The sequence below is a fragment of the Gallinula chloropus genome (genome assembly GCF_964237585.1).
Source record: "Gallinula chloropus genome assembly, chromosome: 8".
Classification (NCBI taxonomy): domain Eukaryota; kingdom Metazoa; phylum Chordata; class Aves; order Gruiformes; family Rallidae; genus Gallinula; species Gallinula chloropus.
Genome location: NC_140093.1, coordinates 23,450,655 through 23,469,777, shown reverse-complemented (window position 1 = coordinate 23,469,777; position 19,123 = coordinate 23,450,655). Strand labels below are relative to the sequence as shown.

Here is a 19,123-nt window from a genome sequence, read left to right as displayed (position 1 = left end):
TGAAATTCAGTGCATACATTTGATGAAAGCTTGCACCATCCTATCACCTTTGTGCACCCTTAACCCTCTAGGGCCAAGAATAGTATGTACTTTCCTTAAATGTTCACACATTTTTTTTCTCTCTTTACCTCTCAAGAAGAAAGCCACTAGGGTTTTCCTTATGTGAATGATCATCTGGAAACACATAACTCACTTGAAGCACGTAACTCACCGATTTCTAAAATTCCAGCATGCAAGAACAACTTTCACTCACTCCTAAATGTTGTAACTTAATGGAAAAAGAAAATTTAACTAAGAAAAGCTCCAAATACTGAATGCCTTTCATTTTGCCCTCTTATCATGTAACGTATTTCTTCAGAAGTCGGTTCCTGCTCTGTCATGTCCTTGCACAGTAGCTTATTTGAAAATAACAAATGGGAATAAATGACTTGACTGGACAAGGCTGCTTTCCACAGGTAGAAGACCTTACTGTGTGTGGTCAGTGAAGTGGTTAAATGCAAATGGAGGCCTTGCCTCCATCTTTCACCATCTATGTGCGCACACAGAGATAGAATGCGTCATGTTCAGATTTATCTAAGCCTAACTTCCTATTATGAAAGTAATTGGTTGCATCTTTTCCACAATGAAAAGCACTGCAGGCTTATTTTGGATTATTCAAAGCAATTTATCTCATCTTAGAAAAGAAACAGTAACTTTTTGCATGTTTACCTATTTTTTGCTGACTTAGAATGACTCCAGATCATGCAGTGCACTCCCTGTTTTTAAGGGGATCAATACCAATTTTGCCTGTGGGCTGGGAGACTATTTTCAGGATGATAACGTTGGTAGAAAATAATTTCCCATTGTGAATAAAGAAAGTACATGAAAAAACCTGCTCATGCGGGGCTAAGATCACTTCTCAAAAAAAAATTTCCTATTCTGTTGATTTAGGGGAAGAAAAAATATCTCTTGCCTTGACCTCAATATTAGCATGAGAAAACTAATAGCAAGATGAATGGTATGGAACACATTAAGTATTGTCCTATTTAATGTTATGTTTTCTACTGTCCCCAAAGGCTTGTATGCCTTGGTTCATTATTCAAACTGTTATTTTGACTTGGTTCTGTATAGGCTATAGAAACCTGCAGTTGCAATGGATTGAAATTTGGGGTGAGAGTTCTCACTACGTTAGCCAAAAATGGGGAACACACAAGAATTGTCACTTCTTATAGCAGAAATTCGAGGATCAAAAGAGGTTTTTCTGCAGATGATAATTAAGGGAGGGGCACTAGTTTGAACCTTTACAAGAGAGTTGCCTAGAGCTCCCTGAAGTGCTGCTGGAAATACGCTTGCATTGAAAGAAAAAGTAGTGAGAAGACTTGATTATTTTTTTTAAACATCTCTGGGATGAAATTCTACCCTTGTTAAAATCAGTGAATGTTTTCCAACTGATTTCAACGGAACTTGATTTCTAATATACATAATCTCATCATAAACTGATCTCTTTTGCAGTCCTGGTATACCTGCATCAAGGAATTTGACAAGGCCAGACATAGCATCAGCAGCTGAAGGGGAACGTTGTCAGAGCTGCAAGTTAAGAAGTTCACCATCTCCCAAGTCTCCAATGGTACTTCTGTGCTGTATGGACCTCAGAAAGTCCTGTCACCTACACAGTTATTGTCTGAGTGCAAGAGGAGTTTGTACAATCTTACATTCTCTTAAAATCAGTCACACAGCCATAAGATGAACATATATAAGACCATCCCAATAGAAGGGGACCCTAACATAAATCCTCACAGCTTTCTCAGAGAAAACAAAGAAACAAACAGGTTTTATATATTTCATGTGACATTTAATTTATATTTGGCTGCCCAAAGCATTCACTTAAAACCTCATCTATGTTCCTACTCCTTTGAGACAGCTAGACGATGGCTTAGGTGCCTCTTACAAACGCGGGTGACAAAACTTTTTGTAATAGGTGCTTATGTTTAAAGAGTGTGTTATAGCTAAGTATGAGAAAATAAATGATAAACAAATGGACAGCAGGATACTTGAATTAAACCTTTGCATAGGAAAGTCAGAAAAAAGGCCATGATTCTGAAACAAAGGAAACAGCTACGTTTCCAAGGAAATGGAAGTAAGTAAAAGGAAGGAACCATCTCTAACCAGGCAGCTGTTGCAGTTTGGGAAAACCATGCAGGTTTTATTGCCCAGCAGGTATTAAGAGACTTGACACTGGTTCTTCCAATACCTTTTCTTATGGATTCCCTCATAACTAAGACAATTCATTTCCAAAAGGAAGGAAGTGGGGGAGAAAAGCCAAACTATATAAACTTTTTTCCCCCTGTGATTTTTATAAGTTACAAGAATACCTTCAGTTTAAAATCTGTTACCTCTGATTATTAGCACTTTTTGCAGACATACTCCATGTGTGGCAGTTCAATACTGAAGGCACATATGCTCAGGGTTACGCACTCTCAGCTCATGCATCCTCAGCACAAGCAAAAATCAATCGAGCAAAGTCCATTAATTTTAATGTAACAGATAGGGTTAAATACACTGAAAACCATACTGAGAATAAATACTTAGGTCTATGAACTAACTGAAAGATACAATCTTCCCAGAGCTAACTCAGCAGCCACTACTACATGGAGGTTTCAGACGCTTGCTATGGATGACAGTTCTGCTGGCTGCATTGTATTGCAAGGCTTCAGATGCACTGCTCAGGTGTACGTATATTACCTATACACCTATAATACATGTTACACAACTCGCTGTATTCATCCAAGAACAGAGTCTGTAACTAAGACCCACCACAAAAATGAGTTCTAGAGAATTAAATTACATCTTGAATAGCATTAAGCTCACATTCTCGGCCAGTGCCTTGAAAGAATGGGTAGCCTTGTGGACGGAGTAGAGCCCAAAGCAGCCAGTATAATAAATATTATTACTCTGCAGTAAAAATGAGAAATTATTTCACTAGTTTATGCTTCAACCTATTCTAAGGTCACTGGACTCCTCCCAGCAAAAACAAGCTATGGATTGTTGTTTGAAACAGAGTGAGGTGGGCAATAAAGCACTCTGCCACATTTTACTCTCCTATGGCTGTGCTTGGTACCAACCCTTGAACTGTCTTCCAGAGCTGTACACAATATGCAGTGCTGTCTAATGCATCTTGTATCACAGTGCAGTGCAGACTGTGAGAAACTGTACCACAGTTAGACACAATTCCCATGTTTTTCTTTAAAAAGCAAGGAATCTGAGGATATGCCACTACAGAATGAATAGTTCTGAAAGTGAGGGATCCAGAGGTATTTCACTATCGAAATATGCAAATAATGACCTCGTAGGATTTTCAGAAGTGTCTAAAGCACTTAATCTACTTTTGAAAAATCTAACCTTAGCTTCTTGGGGGTTGGACCTGATGATCTCTTGAGGTCCCTTCCAACCCCCATGATTCTGTGGTTCTTTTCACAGTGAGATCCAGAGGAGTTTGTAAAGGGATGCTTACTTGCTTTTTTGATATGTTGTTAAAACATCCTGTGCTTTCTAAGGTAGACCACGGCAGGTAGACATTCCAGAAGCTGGCATAATTTTACCACTTTGAAGAGAAAAATTTCTGACTTCCTTGTCTTTGTAAACATGCAAGTTTATTACCTGCCTATTATTCAGGTATCCTTTATTTTGTTTATTTTAATTTACTCTACCGTGCAGGCCAGTTGAGCATTGAAGAAAAGATAAAGAAGTAATCTTCACCAGGTCCCTTCATGGCAGCACTTACAACAGTATCACTGTGACAATATACATTAATAATCATGGAAGCCAGGTCACCTAACCCACTGAAAACTTTATTTATATTTTAATCTTCCATTATTTCTCAGTTAGAAGGGACAATTGAAAATTTATTGTGGAAATCAGTTGACACTAGCTGAATGAAAGGAAATGGATGATGTGACCTAAAAAAATCTATTCTCGTTCTAGTTTCCATCATATAGTTAGGAAGGTGCTCCCTTCAGCTCCCAGCTGTGCTTCATCTTTTCCGTAGTGCCACAAGCCAGTAGCACATTTTAGATCACACAAATGATCTCTGCAGTCCCTCCCCTTCTCTACCAGTACCCAGCCATGCAGAACTGCCACAGTTGCATACAAAGAGTTCATGCTTCAAGCACCACTTCGGCCTGCCTTTAGCATATGATCTTGCAGAGATGGCTACGAATCACTAACTTCTCTCTATAGACATAACTCAGAGTACAATCCACTGAATCCCAAAATACCACCAAGGACTTCTTGAGCCATCCCTGGTTGAAAGCTTTTGATTCCTTTAGGATTTACATCACTATGAGTTCCTGCCACCAGGTACTGGGTAAATGTCAGCTGAAGATGTGACAAGTTTTCTACTGATGCAGTAGAAAACCCAAAGTTTTATTAATTTCAGACAAATTCTGAAGACTTGCCTGAGGTATTCTTTATCCCTTCAAGAAAAACTAGCACTTGTATTTAACTAGTTAGATAAATGGATTCTTAGCATGTAGTTATGAAACAACACACCCTCAAATTCATGCAGATTTCCTAAATCAACTGACCATCCAGAAATACATACCTGAGATGAGAAGCACTTTCTGCAAGGAAATAATACACTCAACACTCATCAATAATGTGGATGCTAATCAAATTCCAGTGCAAGGCTAATCACACAAAGAATTTGATATATAAAAAAAGAATTGTTCAGGGTGCACTGTCTTTTTTGTGATGTAAGAAAGAAAAAAAAAAGTGGAAAGATACTAGCACTCCATTACTTTCCAGTTTATGTCATTTTTCCTATTTTTTTTAAAGTATGGAAACAATGCAGAGGAAGTAGAGTAAGAATAAATTGTAGATGGCAATAGAAATGTAAACATTTCACACAATCAAATACATTCCCCATGAATGGAAAATTATTTCTGACAGCACAGTTTTCCAGTATTTTGTCCTGGCTAAGTTACATGATTTACACACAAGTTTCATTTATTGAGAGAACCCTGGACATTTCTCCTTGTAAGGATATAGAAGTTCATTGCATGCAGCTTTCAGTCAAAACACCTTACATAAACTCTTTATAATAATTAATTTAGGTGTTTAGTAAGTGGTTTAGAGATACAAATCCATCTTCAGCACTCAGAAAAGCATTATTTGAAGTGACATTAGTAATCTTCAATATGATTTAATGTAAATTTGTCCCTTTCTAGACATTGTACCACTTTATATCAAGTACAGCAGAAACCGATTCCAAACCGGTTAATGGAAATGAAAAGCAAGTGCTATGCTGATCACGTGGTTTCTTACCATATTCATCTGATAATCATGACAAAGATCATCTTTTTAATATGCATTTTGAAGGTAAATTGGGAAAGTAACTATTCCTGTGTCTACATCTGCAATATCTTTGGACTCAAAGACATGAAGAAACTTGCTTTGAGAAAATAGTACTTTGCTGAAGTCTCTCTTCTTTCATCCAAATGATCCTTATCCTGCCTAGAATTAATAACTCTATGAAAGGCAACTCTTATCTCTTTAATAATAATTTCCTTGTTATATACTTTTCATAATAAGGAGAAATTACATACAGCACAGTAGATGAAAGTAAAAGTCTACAGATTAGATTTACAATGTATTACAAATGCCTTTCTGTGCATCAGCACACTCTTTATTGAAAAGGTTTCTATCGCTTCCATTGTGCTGATAAAGTAGATTTTCTAATGATAAATGGAAAAGTTTTAGGAAAGTATATGCAATGTTATATCTCTATCCATTGCCAAAGGATATAAACCTCTACTTACTGTAAAATGACTCAATTAAAAAAACTACTGTACTAAATGACTCAAGTTAACTCATTTATCCATTTTTATGTGTATTCCAATTAGAGTCATAACAGTTACAAGTTGCAACATAACTGCAATAGTCCTCTGATTTCCCAAAGCAGCTTTACTAGGATTTAGGTTTTCTCTATGTTTTATGAAGTGGGTGAAGAGATGGGTTACAGATAAGAGAAAACCGGAGTTACCTGATCCAGCTTCCAGTGGAACTCTGCAGGACGAAAGGTGTCGGCCTGATCAAAGTCTTTGCGCAACAGAAACACTAATCGGCAGTTGTGCACGTACAGGGCGTAGTGATGTCGGTTCATCTCTGAAAGGAGGGATGATAAAATCAGTGGTCTGAACTATCATCAGTTCTTTTGTTTGGGTGAATGTGTTTGAAAGCAATACACACCTAAAAGACAAAACCCAATCAAATAAAAAGCACCAAAAGAATTGACTTTCCTCAATATCATAGATCATGATGATACTCAGGGAAGCCATACATGGTAAGCATCTCCCAAATTACACTGTACTATTTTTGTTTATGGAAGCATTATATCGAAACTAAAATAAAATCCAAATCAATATTTAATCTAACTACTTTCAGCAAAGAATTGGAACTGGTTTTCCCAATTTAAGTAATAAAAAAATAAACCTAATTTATTTATTTTATCAACCATTTCCTCTAAATTCATATGGATGTGTTCACAGAGATTATCCAAGATGACCAGTAGTGCTCCAAACTTAGATAGATACCAGTGCTCCAATAAGCCATCAAGTCAGCAATCCTTAGAGTAGCACCATGCCAGTTTAGTAACTTTTCTTTCAGGCCAAATTAACTGAGATGGTAACACTTTACTAGCTTTGTTATGCTCTTTGCCAAGCATTTTTTCAATGAACAGACTTACCTGTCTTGTCAGAGTTGCAGAGAATAGTCTCTTTCTCAGCTCTTAATCCTGGACTAGGTCCATGTTTCATCCACAGAGTGATGGTAAACTGATCAGTTAAATTCTTTGGAACTATTCCATCTGGGATTTTGGCTCCTTGCTTTCCGTCAAATTTAAAAATCATGTCATTGTTATCCATGAGAAGCCCAGCTGTCCAGTTAGTTGTTGCACTGGGAGAAGGTAACAGGTCAATGGCACCTGAAGAAGCTCCTACAAGCGACATATATAATGAATAACATGATGAGAGACTAATGAAAAAGCTGTGAAGATTAATATAGGCCAAGGGTCTGATTCACAGGCTTTAAATCATTTTTACTACCCAAATGGTCCCACTAGCTTCACTGCCAAATCACATACACATTCTATAATGCTGACCACAGTAAGCCAGTAAAAATTCTCTAGATTAAATATGTTGCACAAAAAGCTACAGAAAATATTTTCAGGTTATCTTTCTTGAAACTTCTCATTATTTTCTAAAATTGATTAATGACATTTCTTCAGTTATTTCAAGAACTGCTAAGACTAGACTAAAACCATCTACATCCATCTGGGAAGCTTTACATCTTCCATCCCTGACAGCATGGAGATATACTTGGTGTGTGGGGATGATGCGTTGTAAAATACAGTACAGCAGGGATGAATGTGGGACAAGGCTCTTAACAGCCAGTAGGTAGCCATGGATATTCACAATAATGTTGGTATTTATGTCAATACTTACAGACTATTCAATCTAAAATAGATGATGCCACTTTAATGCTGGCTTCTGGAGATACATGGTGGTTGTAAATCCATATGTTCTTGCCTAAAACATAACTAAGACTTTTAAGTGGTAATCACTACTCAGATTAGCCTTCCCCCAACTGAAAAGTAAATTATTAGCAAAGTGGTCCCCAGCTATACAGTATTTGTTGGAGTTAATTGAAATAAAATGAAAAAAAATATTAAAAAACCCCCAGAAATAGAAAACCCTGCAGTGCCAAGATCTGATAAAAGATCACAATTTTTTACAGCTCTGTTTTCTGTATCTTAACATTTGTCAGACACTTCTAAAAACAGTAATGAGTTACACAGAGCCTTTACAGAGCTGGTGAAAGATAGCATTTAGCAGAAAGCTTGTTCGCCAGAGTAAAAAGCACAAACAATCTTTGTATTTTTATTGATGCTTTGTCAATTATGAATAAGATGAACAAGCCACAACTGAATAACCCCCCGCCAAACTAGACACTAGTAAGATATCCCACCCTCCTTCAGCATACAAGAAGAGAAAAAAAAGTCCTAAATCTCTGCAGGAGTGTAGAATTTTAGGTCAAGAATGTGTGGAATTGTATCCTATAGATTTTTAACAAAGTATTACAGTAACGATATGAAAACATTCATATAATTCAGAACTGTATTTCTTAGACACTTATTCAAAATTTGTTACTGTAAAATGAGATTATTTGAAGTGATAGTTCAATTTCAATCCTAACACCTACTTGCTTAGAAAGTACAGAGGTACAGAGACAAAGGCAATTTATTTTATAAATTCTAATTCTGGGCAATAAACCACACAGCATTGCTTAATACACAGCTGTTATCAACAGGAGCACCTCAAACTCAATTTGTCCTGACGGCACAAGTTGTGATACACTTTCTTTTTTCTTTACTTTTTTTTTTTTAATTCAAGCCACTAAAAATTATTTGCACATGGCACAAGTAAAATCCCAATTGTATCATTCAGTTTCCATTTCTGTTAATTTTTATGCTCATTTTTTAAACTTACAGAAGGAACAGAAATTGCTTGTACCGTGGTGTATATCCAAATAAACGTTTTTAGAAGGGGACCTACTTATACTATGTAAATTTCAGGTTCAAAGAAGAAGCTTCATCCCTCACTCAATCTACTCTGGCAATAAAAACCTGGAAATATTTATTTTTTCCACTAGAATGAATCTATGGCAAAACTCCAAAATGGAATAATCCCATATTGCTTGTTAAACTCTGATTCAACAAGGTGTTTAAGTAAACTACTTTATTTTCCCAATGCAAGGTCAGGCTTGTGTAAGAGCATTTGGGTAATCAGTACTGAGCTCTACAGGTTCTACTTTATATGCCCATCTTCCTATGGAGATTAATGGGTTACTTTAGAGCCTCATCCTGTTAGTGTGTGTTAATCCTGCCCTGAGAACAACTATTGGATTATGTGCTTGGGAGATTTAGCTGGAAGAAATCATAGTTTTTCGATCCTAATAAATCCAAACAGCATCCCAAGCTGCTCAGCCATGTGCATACTCAGACCTGGAGCAATACAAGCAGGATGTATCTGGAGGTGTTCCCAGAAGAGTCTTACCATGCTACTGGATCAGCACCCTTACAAAATGTTGGGGCTGATGCCCTTTTCTTCTGAAATGCTTCCAGAATAATTCAGGAACACAGTGTCAGACTGACACACCTTGTACTTGTTTTCAGAAGCAACTTAGAGGGTTGGCCCCACCTCCTCTCCATACCCTGAATGTTTGTGCTCCAAACTTTGTGCCAGGATAAGCACATACTCATGCTGCTTGCTGAATTGGACCAGACTGCTGGCTTAGCTGGAAGCTAACCATCCAAATAAAAACAAGCCCAAAGTATTAATTTTCAATCAGATCGACAACTTTCTTTGAGCCTTCTGCAAAGCTCCTCAACCCTGGATAAAGGAGGGAGAGCTGGAGCAGGGCCTTGAATCTGATACTCACTGTTTCATTATTTCAGTTTCCCAGCTGCCATATATGAGAATTAGCAATCCCATTGTTCTCTGTTTTATCTACATTTAGAGGGAACAAATACAGCACCAGAGTCATCTTTCCACCATATTCTAGGTCTCTTAACTGGTTATTTTTTTAGTGAGATTTATTCTGTATATGTTTTTGCAGTCTAAATTGTGTCTTTTATACATTCTTTATTTTTATTATTGTTGCATAACAAGGTGAAAAAATGCTTTCTTAAATGCTTTGAGGCACAAAACTAGTAACTCCTTAACTTTAAAATGACTCAAATGTAATTTAATCATTTAAACTGCCTACCTTAACCATCAAAGTGAGTACAAATCACTGGGTTATTGAAAGGCAGACTTAAACCATCTGTCAACTAAAAAATTAATTTTAATGCACTGCCATGATCATTTGAATTCTCTAGATTTCCAACAGATAAAGGAAGAAATGAGCACAGGATTTATAAACTGGGTCCTTAATTATAGGGACAGGATCTTGCATTTTACACAGCACAGATGAATATTTGTGATTGCACAGCTCTACACTCTGCAATCACACAGTGCTTTACTAGTAGAAAAAAAAAAAGCTTTCTTCTTTTTCAAAGACTGTCCATCTAACCACTAGATACAATAAGGTCATTTCTGGGAGAACACTGATTTCCAGAAATAATTTAACCTCTGTTCTCTCTGCGTTAAGGATGGGAATAAATACTAGATACCAAAGTGTAAGACAGTCCAAACGCAATTCTGATCTAAAATTAATTTTCATTTACAACCTTTCTATCAACCTCTCACTGTCTATGAAGGTACTGAAGCCCTGGACAAAAACCACATTCTTTCAGCAATAAGAATTTTTTCCTCAATTTACAAATAGGTTTTACATTCTACTTCCCCAAGTGCTTTCTATTCTGTTCCTTCATGGTGTGCGGAGTGAAACTGGCAGCTCAGCAGTAATGTGGAACAGCACAACTGTCTGCCTGCTCAAAGGCTTCCTGCACCTACCAGAGTGGCACTGACAGACCCACTGAAACGGTTTTGATCATTCTGCTTTTCACCAGCTTAGGCCTGCACATGGTGTAGACAATGAATGAAAATTGGAGTAGAGTTGAGAAATATCTAGCTTATTCAGGAGAAACAAAAAAGACCTGAAATTCTCTTTTCTATTGCTTGTCAGCAGGTAAGGTAGTCAAGCCCCTCTCTGCCAAGCAAGCCCCCTAGACTTTGCACAATCTCCCTTAACTGAGGAATTCAACACTAGCAGAAGGTACTTCTGGTGCTACAATCAGGACGATAATATTGTCAGATACAGTTGATATTAATGGTTTATGTTAACATAATCATTTGGTGGTTTAGATCTTGTATGTAGTGATCTCTGAATGATTGTGCTCATGTCGGTAACAGGCATAAAGCATTTTTCTTTTTACTGCCAATAAGGGTTCTTATGGGAGACAAAAGTACTTGACTTTAGCTATAACAGATTTATTTTTATTAAAATTCTAGTATTTATGAAATCAAGTCATAGGTCACATAGTCTTACTTAACCTCTTGGCTTTAATGTCATTAACTGTTGGCAGATGGGCACTCTCCTGCTTTTCTAGGATCCAAGTCAGTTGGATTAAGATAAAGGATTAAAATTATTATTTCTGTAATCTTAACTAAGCAATTTACAGGTTGAAAACACTCAGAATTTATGAGAGTGCTACTACTCCTACTCACCTTTACCTTACTTTCTCCACAAGTATTGGTAATCATAACTGCAAACTGTTTTTTCCTGAGAACTGGCCTTCCATTTTTAATAATTTAGTAACACTGGCTGGAAATTGTTTTACAAAATTGTTTCTTAAAGGCCAATGCACTGATCTTACCATATCTGTGTAGTTATCAAAGCAAATGTGATCCACACACCAGAGCACCACAAACCCAAACCCATATGTTCAAATGCAAGAAAACTGTGCACTTGCCACCGTAGCTCTGACAGGAGGCAGGTAAAGAGATATTGGGTGAGAATCAATGTTCCACACCACCAGTGCTTCAGATGAGGACTCTAAGATGAGATGATTTTAGAGGAGGGGGAGAGATGGACGATCCATAAGGCAAAAGTTAAACTGTTTAATTTGTGGCTGTTGCTTTGCCATATGCATAATCTTAAAGTCACAAAAATAGTGTCCTCAAGCATTCATTTGACCTTTAAAAATTAATTTATATCTCTTAGATCAAGTTATCAAAAAGCAGGAAAAGAGAAGGAAATAATTAGGAGAGGATTTTCCCACCAGGATATATCTTTTCTGAAATTCATATTTCTCAAACATTTTTGCTCAAAGGATTACCCCAAGTGTCCTTTTACTTTTTGTTTGTTTTTACTCTGGCACAGTGCTTAGCAGCAGAAGGAAAAGCTGAGTCAGGAAGAGCAAACCATAAGATGGAAATGCAATTCTCATAAAATCCTGATGCAAATCTGTACCTGAAATCTCACTACACTGTCACACTGGCATTAGTAGCAGAGGGAAGTAAGAATGAGAAAGAGGTGGAATGAGGAAAGAGGAGCAGGAGAGAAAAAAAAAGAAAAAAGCAAAGCAGAGAGAAGGTATGAAAGAGAGAGAAGACAAATGGCAAAGAGGAATGGAGCACCAGTCAAGTATCACCACTCCATTGTCATTGCTATCATCCAAAATGAACCAGCTAAACTAAATGCACATATTGCATGCTTACAGACCACAAGGAACTGGTGCTTTATCTGGACAAATATTATATCAACTGGAAGCCATATCCGTACCACATAATTTCTGCAGAGATTTTTCTGAGTACGTTTCGCGATCACAGCCCTTTCCAATGTAATTGGTCTGTAATTCAATGGTGGTGTGTATTGAGGAAACTGGTCCATCACACGTTTCTAGATGAATGCTGGGAAACAAAGGCATGCTGCCAGAGCCAGGCTTGTATTCAATCCGCTTGTTCCAGTCTGAAAAAAAACCCACAAAACAATCCAAGAATGATTACAAGGGGAAGTGATTTATATAATTCCAAATGACATATTGTTCTCAAAGGTCATTGTATAAGACAAAAATAAAAGGTTTTGAACTTGGCATCAATAAGTTACTGTCCTAACAAAATTGGGTATGTCCTTCTTTGTAAAAGGGTGTTAGGCTCAATTAAGTAATACTACTGCTGCTAGAGCCACACAAGCACAGGGTACATACATATCCTGACAGGAAGTGCTAATTGGTGTCAGCCTGGATCTCCAGTGTCCACATCCCTGTGACAGACTACAAGCTAGCTCTGCAGGGAGGATGCTGTTGGCTGCACTGAATTTGGTCAGATTTCATAGTTCTGTGATACAGAACAAGTATCTCCCAGGACCAGACTAGATACATCAGTCGCACCAGACTGTGACCAAAAGCTAATATAACACATCTGTGGTGCCACTTCCTGTATTCAAATGTCTCACTAATTTTGTGAAGTATTAATGACAGAACGTTACAGCTGAAAGGACTACTCACGCTTTCAGCCAGACCTGACTAACTGTGGTTTTGCTTACACAGATGTCTCACAGCCCACAACATCTAAACAATCACCTGCCTTAGGCAGCCACCTGGACATGCCATACATACGACTATGCTTCTCAACTGAAGCATTTAATTTAAAAATCAAATTAATTATGGTGTTCACAAACTGCGTCAGAAAAAACTCAAACAAGCAGCATTAATTAAAAACATTTATTTCAGCTATCTTTACAGTTCATATTTTCATAGAACCACAGAATGGTTTGGGTGGGAAGGGACCTCAAAGTCCATCTAGTTCCAACCCCTGCCATGAGCAGGGACACCCTCCACTAGCCCAGGTTGCCCAAAGCCCCATCCAATCTGGCCTTAAACCCTGCCAGTGTTCGAGGGGCAGCCACAGCTTCTCTGGGCACCCTGTGCCAGGCCCTCACCACCCTCACAGGGAAGGATTTCCTCCTTATGTCTAATCTACACTTCCCCTCTTTCAGATTAAGGCCGTTGCCCCTTGTTCTCTCACTTGCTGCCCTTGTATCCAGTCCCTCTCTAGCTTTTCTGTAGGGCCCCTTCAGGTACTGGAAAGGGGCTTCTGAGGTCTCCCCAGAGCCTTCTCCAGGCTGAAGAACCCCAACTTTCTCAGCCTGTCTTTGCAGGAGAGGTTCTCCAGACCTTTGGCCATTTTTGTGGCCCTCTCTGGGCCTGTGCTAGCAGGTTCCTATCGTTCACGTACATTTTAGCTACTTCCAGCCAAGTTACCATGCAACATAAATAAGAATGTCACATAAATACAGACATGTAAAAAATTAGTTATTATGAAGACACAAAACTATTCAACTCTGCTACCTAATGTATACGTCTGTGTATCTGTAATATTTGTCAAAAGAGGTACTTCTATGCACACAGCTGAAGTTTCTCTGACTTCTTTTAGTCCTAGGTAAAAGAGGACTCCATAAATGAAAAATGCTGGGTTCCTGACAGTCAGTGAAATCTCATACAGCAAATGGACAGAGAGATTATTTCTAAATATCACTGGAAGGAAAAGTAATAATATATATATATATATATGTGCATTTAGTAGGTGAAGGAGTTTAGTGTTTCTCAACAGACCTTCATTCTCAGACAGCTTCAAAAACGATGCTCTCCCCCACCATCTTAAATGGCTTAAAAAAATCTACAAAAACATCTGAAAGTCTATGCAAGCATTCTGACATGTAGACCAACCATTGGCCCTGGGTCCAGACATGGAAGAGAGGATGCTGACAGTCACTGCTCTGCATTTCAAAATTCACATCATAACTTTTAATCCCAATGGTAATCATGCAGCATTTTGTTCTCCCAAGAAGCTGAGGCTTCATGGAACATTCTGAAGGTATGTTTAGCACCTATTTTTACTAAACTCTTTAGGACTCAAACATCACAGAAGACAACTATAACTACTTTATTGCCTGTGCCCACATTAGCTGAGTTGCTATTTTAGTAGTAATTTTCAGATAATCACATTCAGCCCATTCATTCCATATTAAGTTAGATTTGATCTGCAGTATTGCATAATTTGTCTGCAATTGTCAACTTAAACAGTTCCCTTTGAATTTCAAGTATCACATAAGGTACATCATTACAGTAACACATTTGTACCCTGTGCATTCCAGAAACTCAAGCTTAACGTTTTCCTACTCAAACAAGAACAGTAAAATCTTTCAGATGCTTAAGGTAAAACCAGAATAATTTCCTAGTTTGTAGCACGCTGATAATATATGAAGTATTGATCTTTGTAGTCTGGCATTCAGCAGTTAAAAATATTATATTCCTCTACCCCAAAGGAAAAATAGAGTCTCATATGTATCTGAAACATACCTGACTATCTCAGCAGCTTTCAGGTTTCAGCCACGGTTTCATTTCTCAGCTATAGCAAATTAACTGGTATTCATGCAAAATACTCATTAGTGTGTGTGAGATGCGACTGAATTATTGACTGCAACATATCTGCAACTGCACACTCACCTCCAGTTATATGAGGAATGTCTTATAAAAACCTACACTATACAAGATGCCACTACTCACAGGGAAGAATAATGGAAGACCTCTGTTTCTGCCACATGAATGTCCCTTGGATTGTATTTCATTTCACAGTATTGCCTTTCAACTTGGCAAAACCAGTAATTTGTACCCAGAGATCATAAACCTGAATGTTCTAAATCACCCATATTTATCTCAGGTCTAAATTGTAAAACACCAGCTAGACTAGAACTAGTGTCTTTGTACCTCGCCCCCTCCCCCCAACCTCTCCTCCCAACCCCCTCCAGCATCATAGACCAATCCCCATCCTAAATCCTGCTAGCCCTTCTTTCACTGACCCAGTTTAGATTTGAGCAGTCTGACAGAGCCCCACTCCATGCAGAAGGCAGATCCAGGCAACCAGGAGACAAATTGGAGTATGACACAATCCTCTGAGAGCAGGACAGGACTTCAAAGAGCTCTCATACAAACTGTTTTGGTTTTTTGTGGGTTTTTATATGGCACACAGCATTTCATTCAGCATCCCAGAAGTGTGGAAGCTGAGGTCAGCACACTGTTTCTCAGTGTCTGTAAAGCTGGCAATGTAGGAATGTATGTAGAGTTAGCATAAGCAATAAGAAGTGGTGGCAGCATGAGAAGTCTTTTGTTTGCTTTTCAGTGTGGTCAGGATGATTATTTTTCTTTCTCCCAGAGTATATTTTGTATTGGACACATTCAGAAGATCAGAACCTTTCCCTGAGGAATGTGGTGACACTTTTTCAATTCCTCTAGAACTGATCCAGAGGAAGAGTTTTAAGTAAACTGTGTCTACAAAAGCCTCTGAAATTCAGGTATCTAAAAACTGTATCTTAACAAGTGACTCATGTCTAGGGTTATGCAAACAGCCAAAATATATATAAACCTACATGAAATCAGAAGTTACACTACATTACCTGAACTCAGCCAACATGGTTCCTCCTTTGACACAAACAGACATGAGATGACATCACATTAAAATGCAAACTTAGAAAGGTAAGCACTGTCTCCCCAGTAGCAGAGGAAGACTAATCCCACAGGAAAACCTTGACTCAAACCAGCCCTGTTTAGCCTTGCAGAACACAGTCTTCGGATTTTTTTATTCAACAGGCTTTTGCATGACACACAACATTAGAGTGTAACGAAATGACAAGTCTGCAGTTCAGATTCCAAGAATTCTAAAACAACCATGTAAACTTGTATCTTGATCTCTGAGATCCTCAAATTATTCCAAGATCAAAACTGATCAAAGTTCAGTGACAATTTGAGCTTTTAAAAGAAAATCCCAATGCACTAAGTTTTGCTTTTGAGAGAAGCATAATGAAAAGGTTTTCCTTGATCTCTACACTTAACAGTTTTGTACATGAATGTCTTTGTGATCCTCATAGTATATTTTAAATAATTTCTAATGCTTAATGACACTAAGAACAGGGTACTTATGCATGGCTTTAGCAGAACAGATACAGAACAACATTCCTGCATATTATCTCTTGGGCTGCATTCCCTATATTATGGGCATAAATAAATTGTGCAACTCTAAGAAAAACCCCAACAACATTTCAAAGGATTTTAATTTCCCATTTTGAAAGGAAACAACCCCTCAAACACACACAAAGCACTAACCTAATCTGTTCTGCTCCCTCTTTCCTGATTAACCCACCTCAAAACTTCTGAAAAAGGAGAATTTTTACTTGCAGAAGAAGAAATCTCAGCCTTGCAAAAGACATTTCAAGAAATTCTGAGAGTTGTTTCTTGACAGAGATTACATGTGAACAAAACTGAATTAAAGTTATTATTTAAAGTATATCATTAAAGTTAAAATGGATTGTCTGCTACACCTTGTCATCTCAGAAGAAAAGTTGGAAAGAAGACTGGCAGTGCATGTAGGCCTTTCTTAAACACCTTTGTTTCTGTAAAGATCCCGAACTACTTTAAATAACCAAGTCTGTTCAGGTTGTCTAAGCAGTTTCCCATTCGTGAAATTGATTATTTTACAAAGGATTGAATTTGTAGGACGTCCCCAGTTAACTGGCCACAAATCAGCTAGTAAGCATCAGCAGAATTCTACTTCCAGGATCCATCAATGTCACTGTCTGCTGCCCAGAATATAATTTTCAAAAACCAGTTTGCTAAGTTTTAAAGGGTCAAGCAGTCACCGCTGGCAGAAAAATCCCCTTTTTCTCTTAGGAACCAAGTATGGAGCTTTACAGTGGTTGCCACCACTCCTACCACTTCTAGCAGATGTGTATTCTGTTAGGGAAGCTTGGTAGAAATTAGTCCAAAATTAAACAAGATTTAAACATCAGGTAGGATCGTGCTTCTTGTATGTGTTTAATAACACACACAAATAAATACCTTTCCCAACAACTTTCATTGAATTATATGTCCTATTTTTAACTTAAAATAATACATGTGTATAAAACAATACACGTATACATACACATAAATTCATATGCATGTATATATAAAATATTAATGTTTTTAAGTGACAGTGCAAAGTAATATTTAGAGTTTTGTTCTTTTTTATTAAGGGAAAATGATCATTTGGTATCCAGCACCATTAGTCATATAACAAAATAAAAACCCCCAAATAACACTTCCAAGTTTGACAGCTAATCTACAAGCTAGTAACACACAAATGACAGGACTGATAAATCTGATGCCACATACCAATGTAAGGATGTTAAATATGATAAGTGATTTGTTAAGGAAACAATAATCAGAAAGTCTGGCCCAGTGTCATGGTTTTGCCCCAGCCAAGAGCTGGGCACCATGTAGCCACTTGTTCTTTGAGGGGGGGTGGGTCAAAGGGAGGGACAAGAAAGCCCAAGAAATCAAAACCTCACAGGCTGGGATAAAGATAGCTTACTGGGATAGCAAAAAGATAGATATAATAATATAACATAGATATAATAACTTGTAGCAAAACATATGGAACTGGTGATACACAATGCAGTTTCACACCACATTGCACAACTCAGGCCGTACAGCTCAGAGCTGTCCCGAAACTGGACCATCCCCCAAACCACCAGTCCTGGAGCTGCCTGCTGCTCCCCCCACTCCCTCCCCTTTTATGCTGAGCATGATGTACTTGGCACAGAATACACTTTTTGGCCAGTTCCAGTCACCTGTCTTGGCTGTGTCCCCTCCCTTGATTCTTGATTGCTTGTCCTTGATTGCTTGACCACAACTAAAGCCATCAGTGTGCTATCAGCACTGCTCCCATCCTAACTCCCAAACACAGCATTCCATCTGCTGCTAGAAAGAAATTAACTCTATCTTAGCCAAAACCAGGACACCCAGATAAATTAGCATTTCCACATCAATGAGAAGTCTCAAACTAACTTCCTGAGCCCTGCTAAAAACAGGTGGTTTGTTATGAAAGCAGATCTCATAAGCATGAAGAAACAGGCATACAGCCCTTCTCTTTCTGCAGCATGCTGGCAGCTTAAAAAGCAACCAAAGAGACAGAAACTGGTCTGCTGCAGGATGGTGATGAGTTCTGCTGTTGCAGGAGCTGGTGAACCATGACAGAAGAGCAGCTGTGCCTGTGACACTGAATATTCCATTCAGTGATAAAACCCCAAGACCTAGTGGTGTCTAATTATGCAAAATAAACATGTAAGAATCTAAAACATAAGTAACGGTGTTGGCTGAACTTTTCTGTTGTAAGATTGCATTTGAATAATAATGGGTATTTCCTGCAGCAAACTGGGTGTCCAAGCCCCAATGGCACTACTAAGTCCTAATGAGCCTCCATAAGCATGACCTGGGACCTCTACTTGCACCAATTGGCCAGATACTCTTTTCAAACTCATCCTCAGCACTTCAGTCCTGGCCTGAACTGTAGGGGTGTGGGTCTCCAGCTCAGGCATAGCTCTGGTCATAGGCTCCTTTTGCCCAGAAGTAACCCAAGGACTGGTTCTGTGGCTTGACAGCTTGGCCTCATCTCTGTGGAATTGATCCTATGGATTGACTTCCTGCAACCTGCCTCATCACTATGAACATGCCTGAAGATCTGGGCTCCTGGATGAACCTGGCACACATCTCTAGGTCTCCCTGCTAAGCTCAGTTGGGTGAGGGGTTGACCCTTGGTGACGAAAACTC

The 19,123-nt window shown here is 38.3% G+C and overlaps 1 protein-coding gene across 1 annotated transcript in view; it reads right to left on the bottom strand.

Moving 5' to 3' along the window:
• Positions 1 to 19,123, bottom strand: part of CLSTN2 (calsyntenin 2) — a gene marked incomplete at both ends in the record, with an annotated part of 358,167 nt that overhangs the window by 50,602 nt on the left and 288,442 nt on the right. The window contains 3 exon segments of the mRNA XM_084267537.1: positions 6,020 to 6,141; positions 6,722 to 6,970; positions 12,262 to 12,447. Of these exon segments, the coding sequence (XP_084123663.1) occupies positions 6,020 to 6,141; positions 6,722 to 6,970; positions 12,262 to 12,447 (557 nt within the window).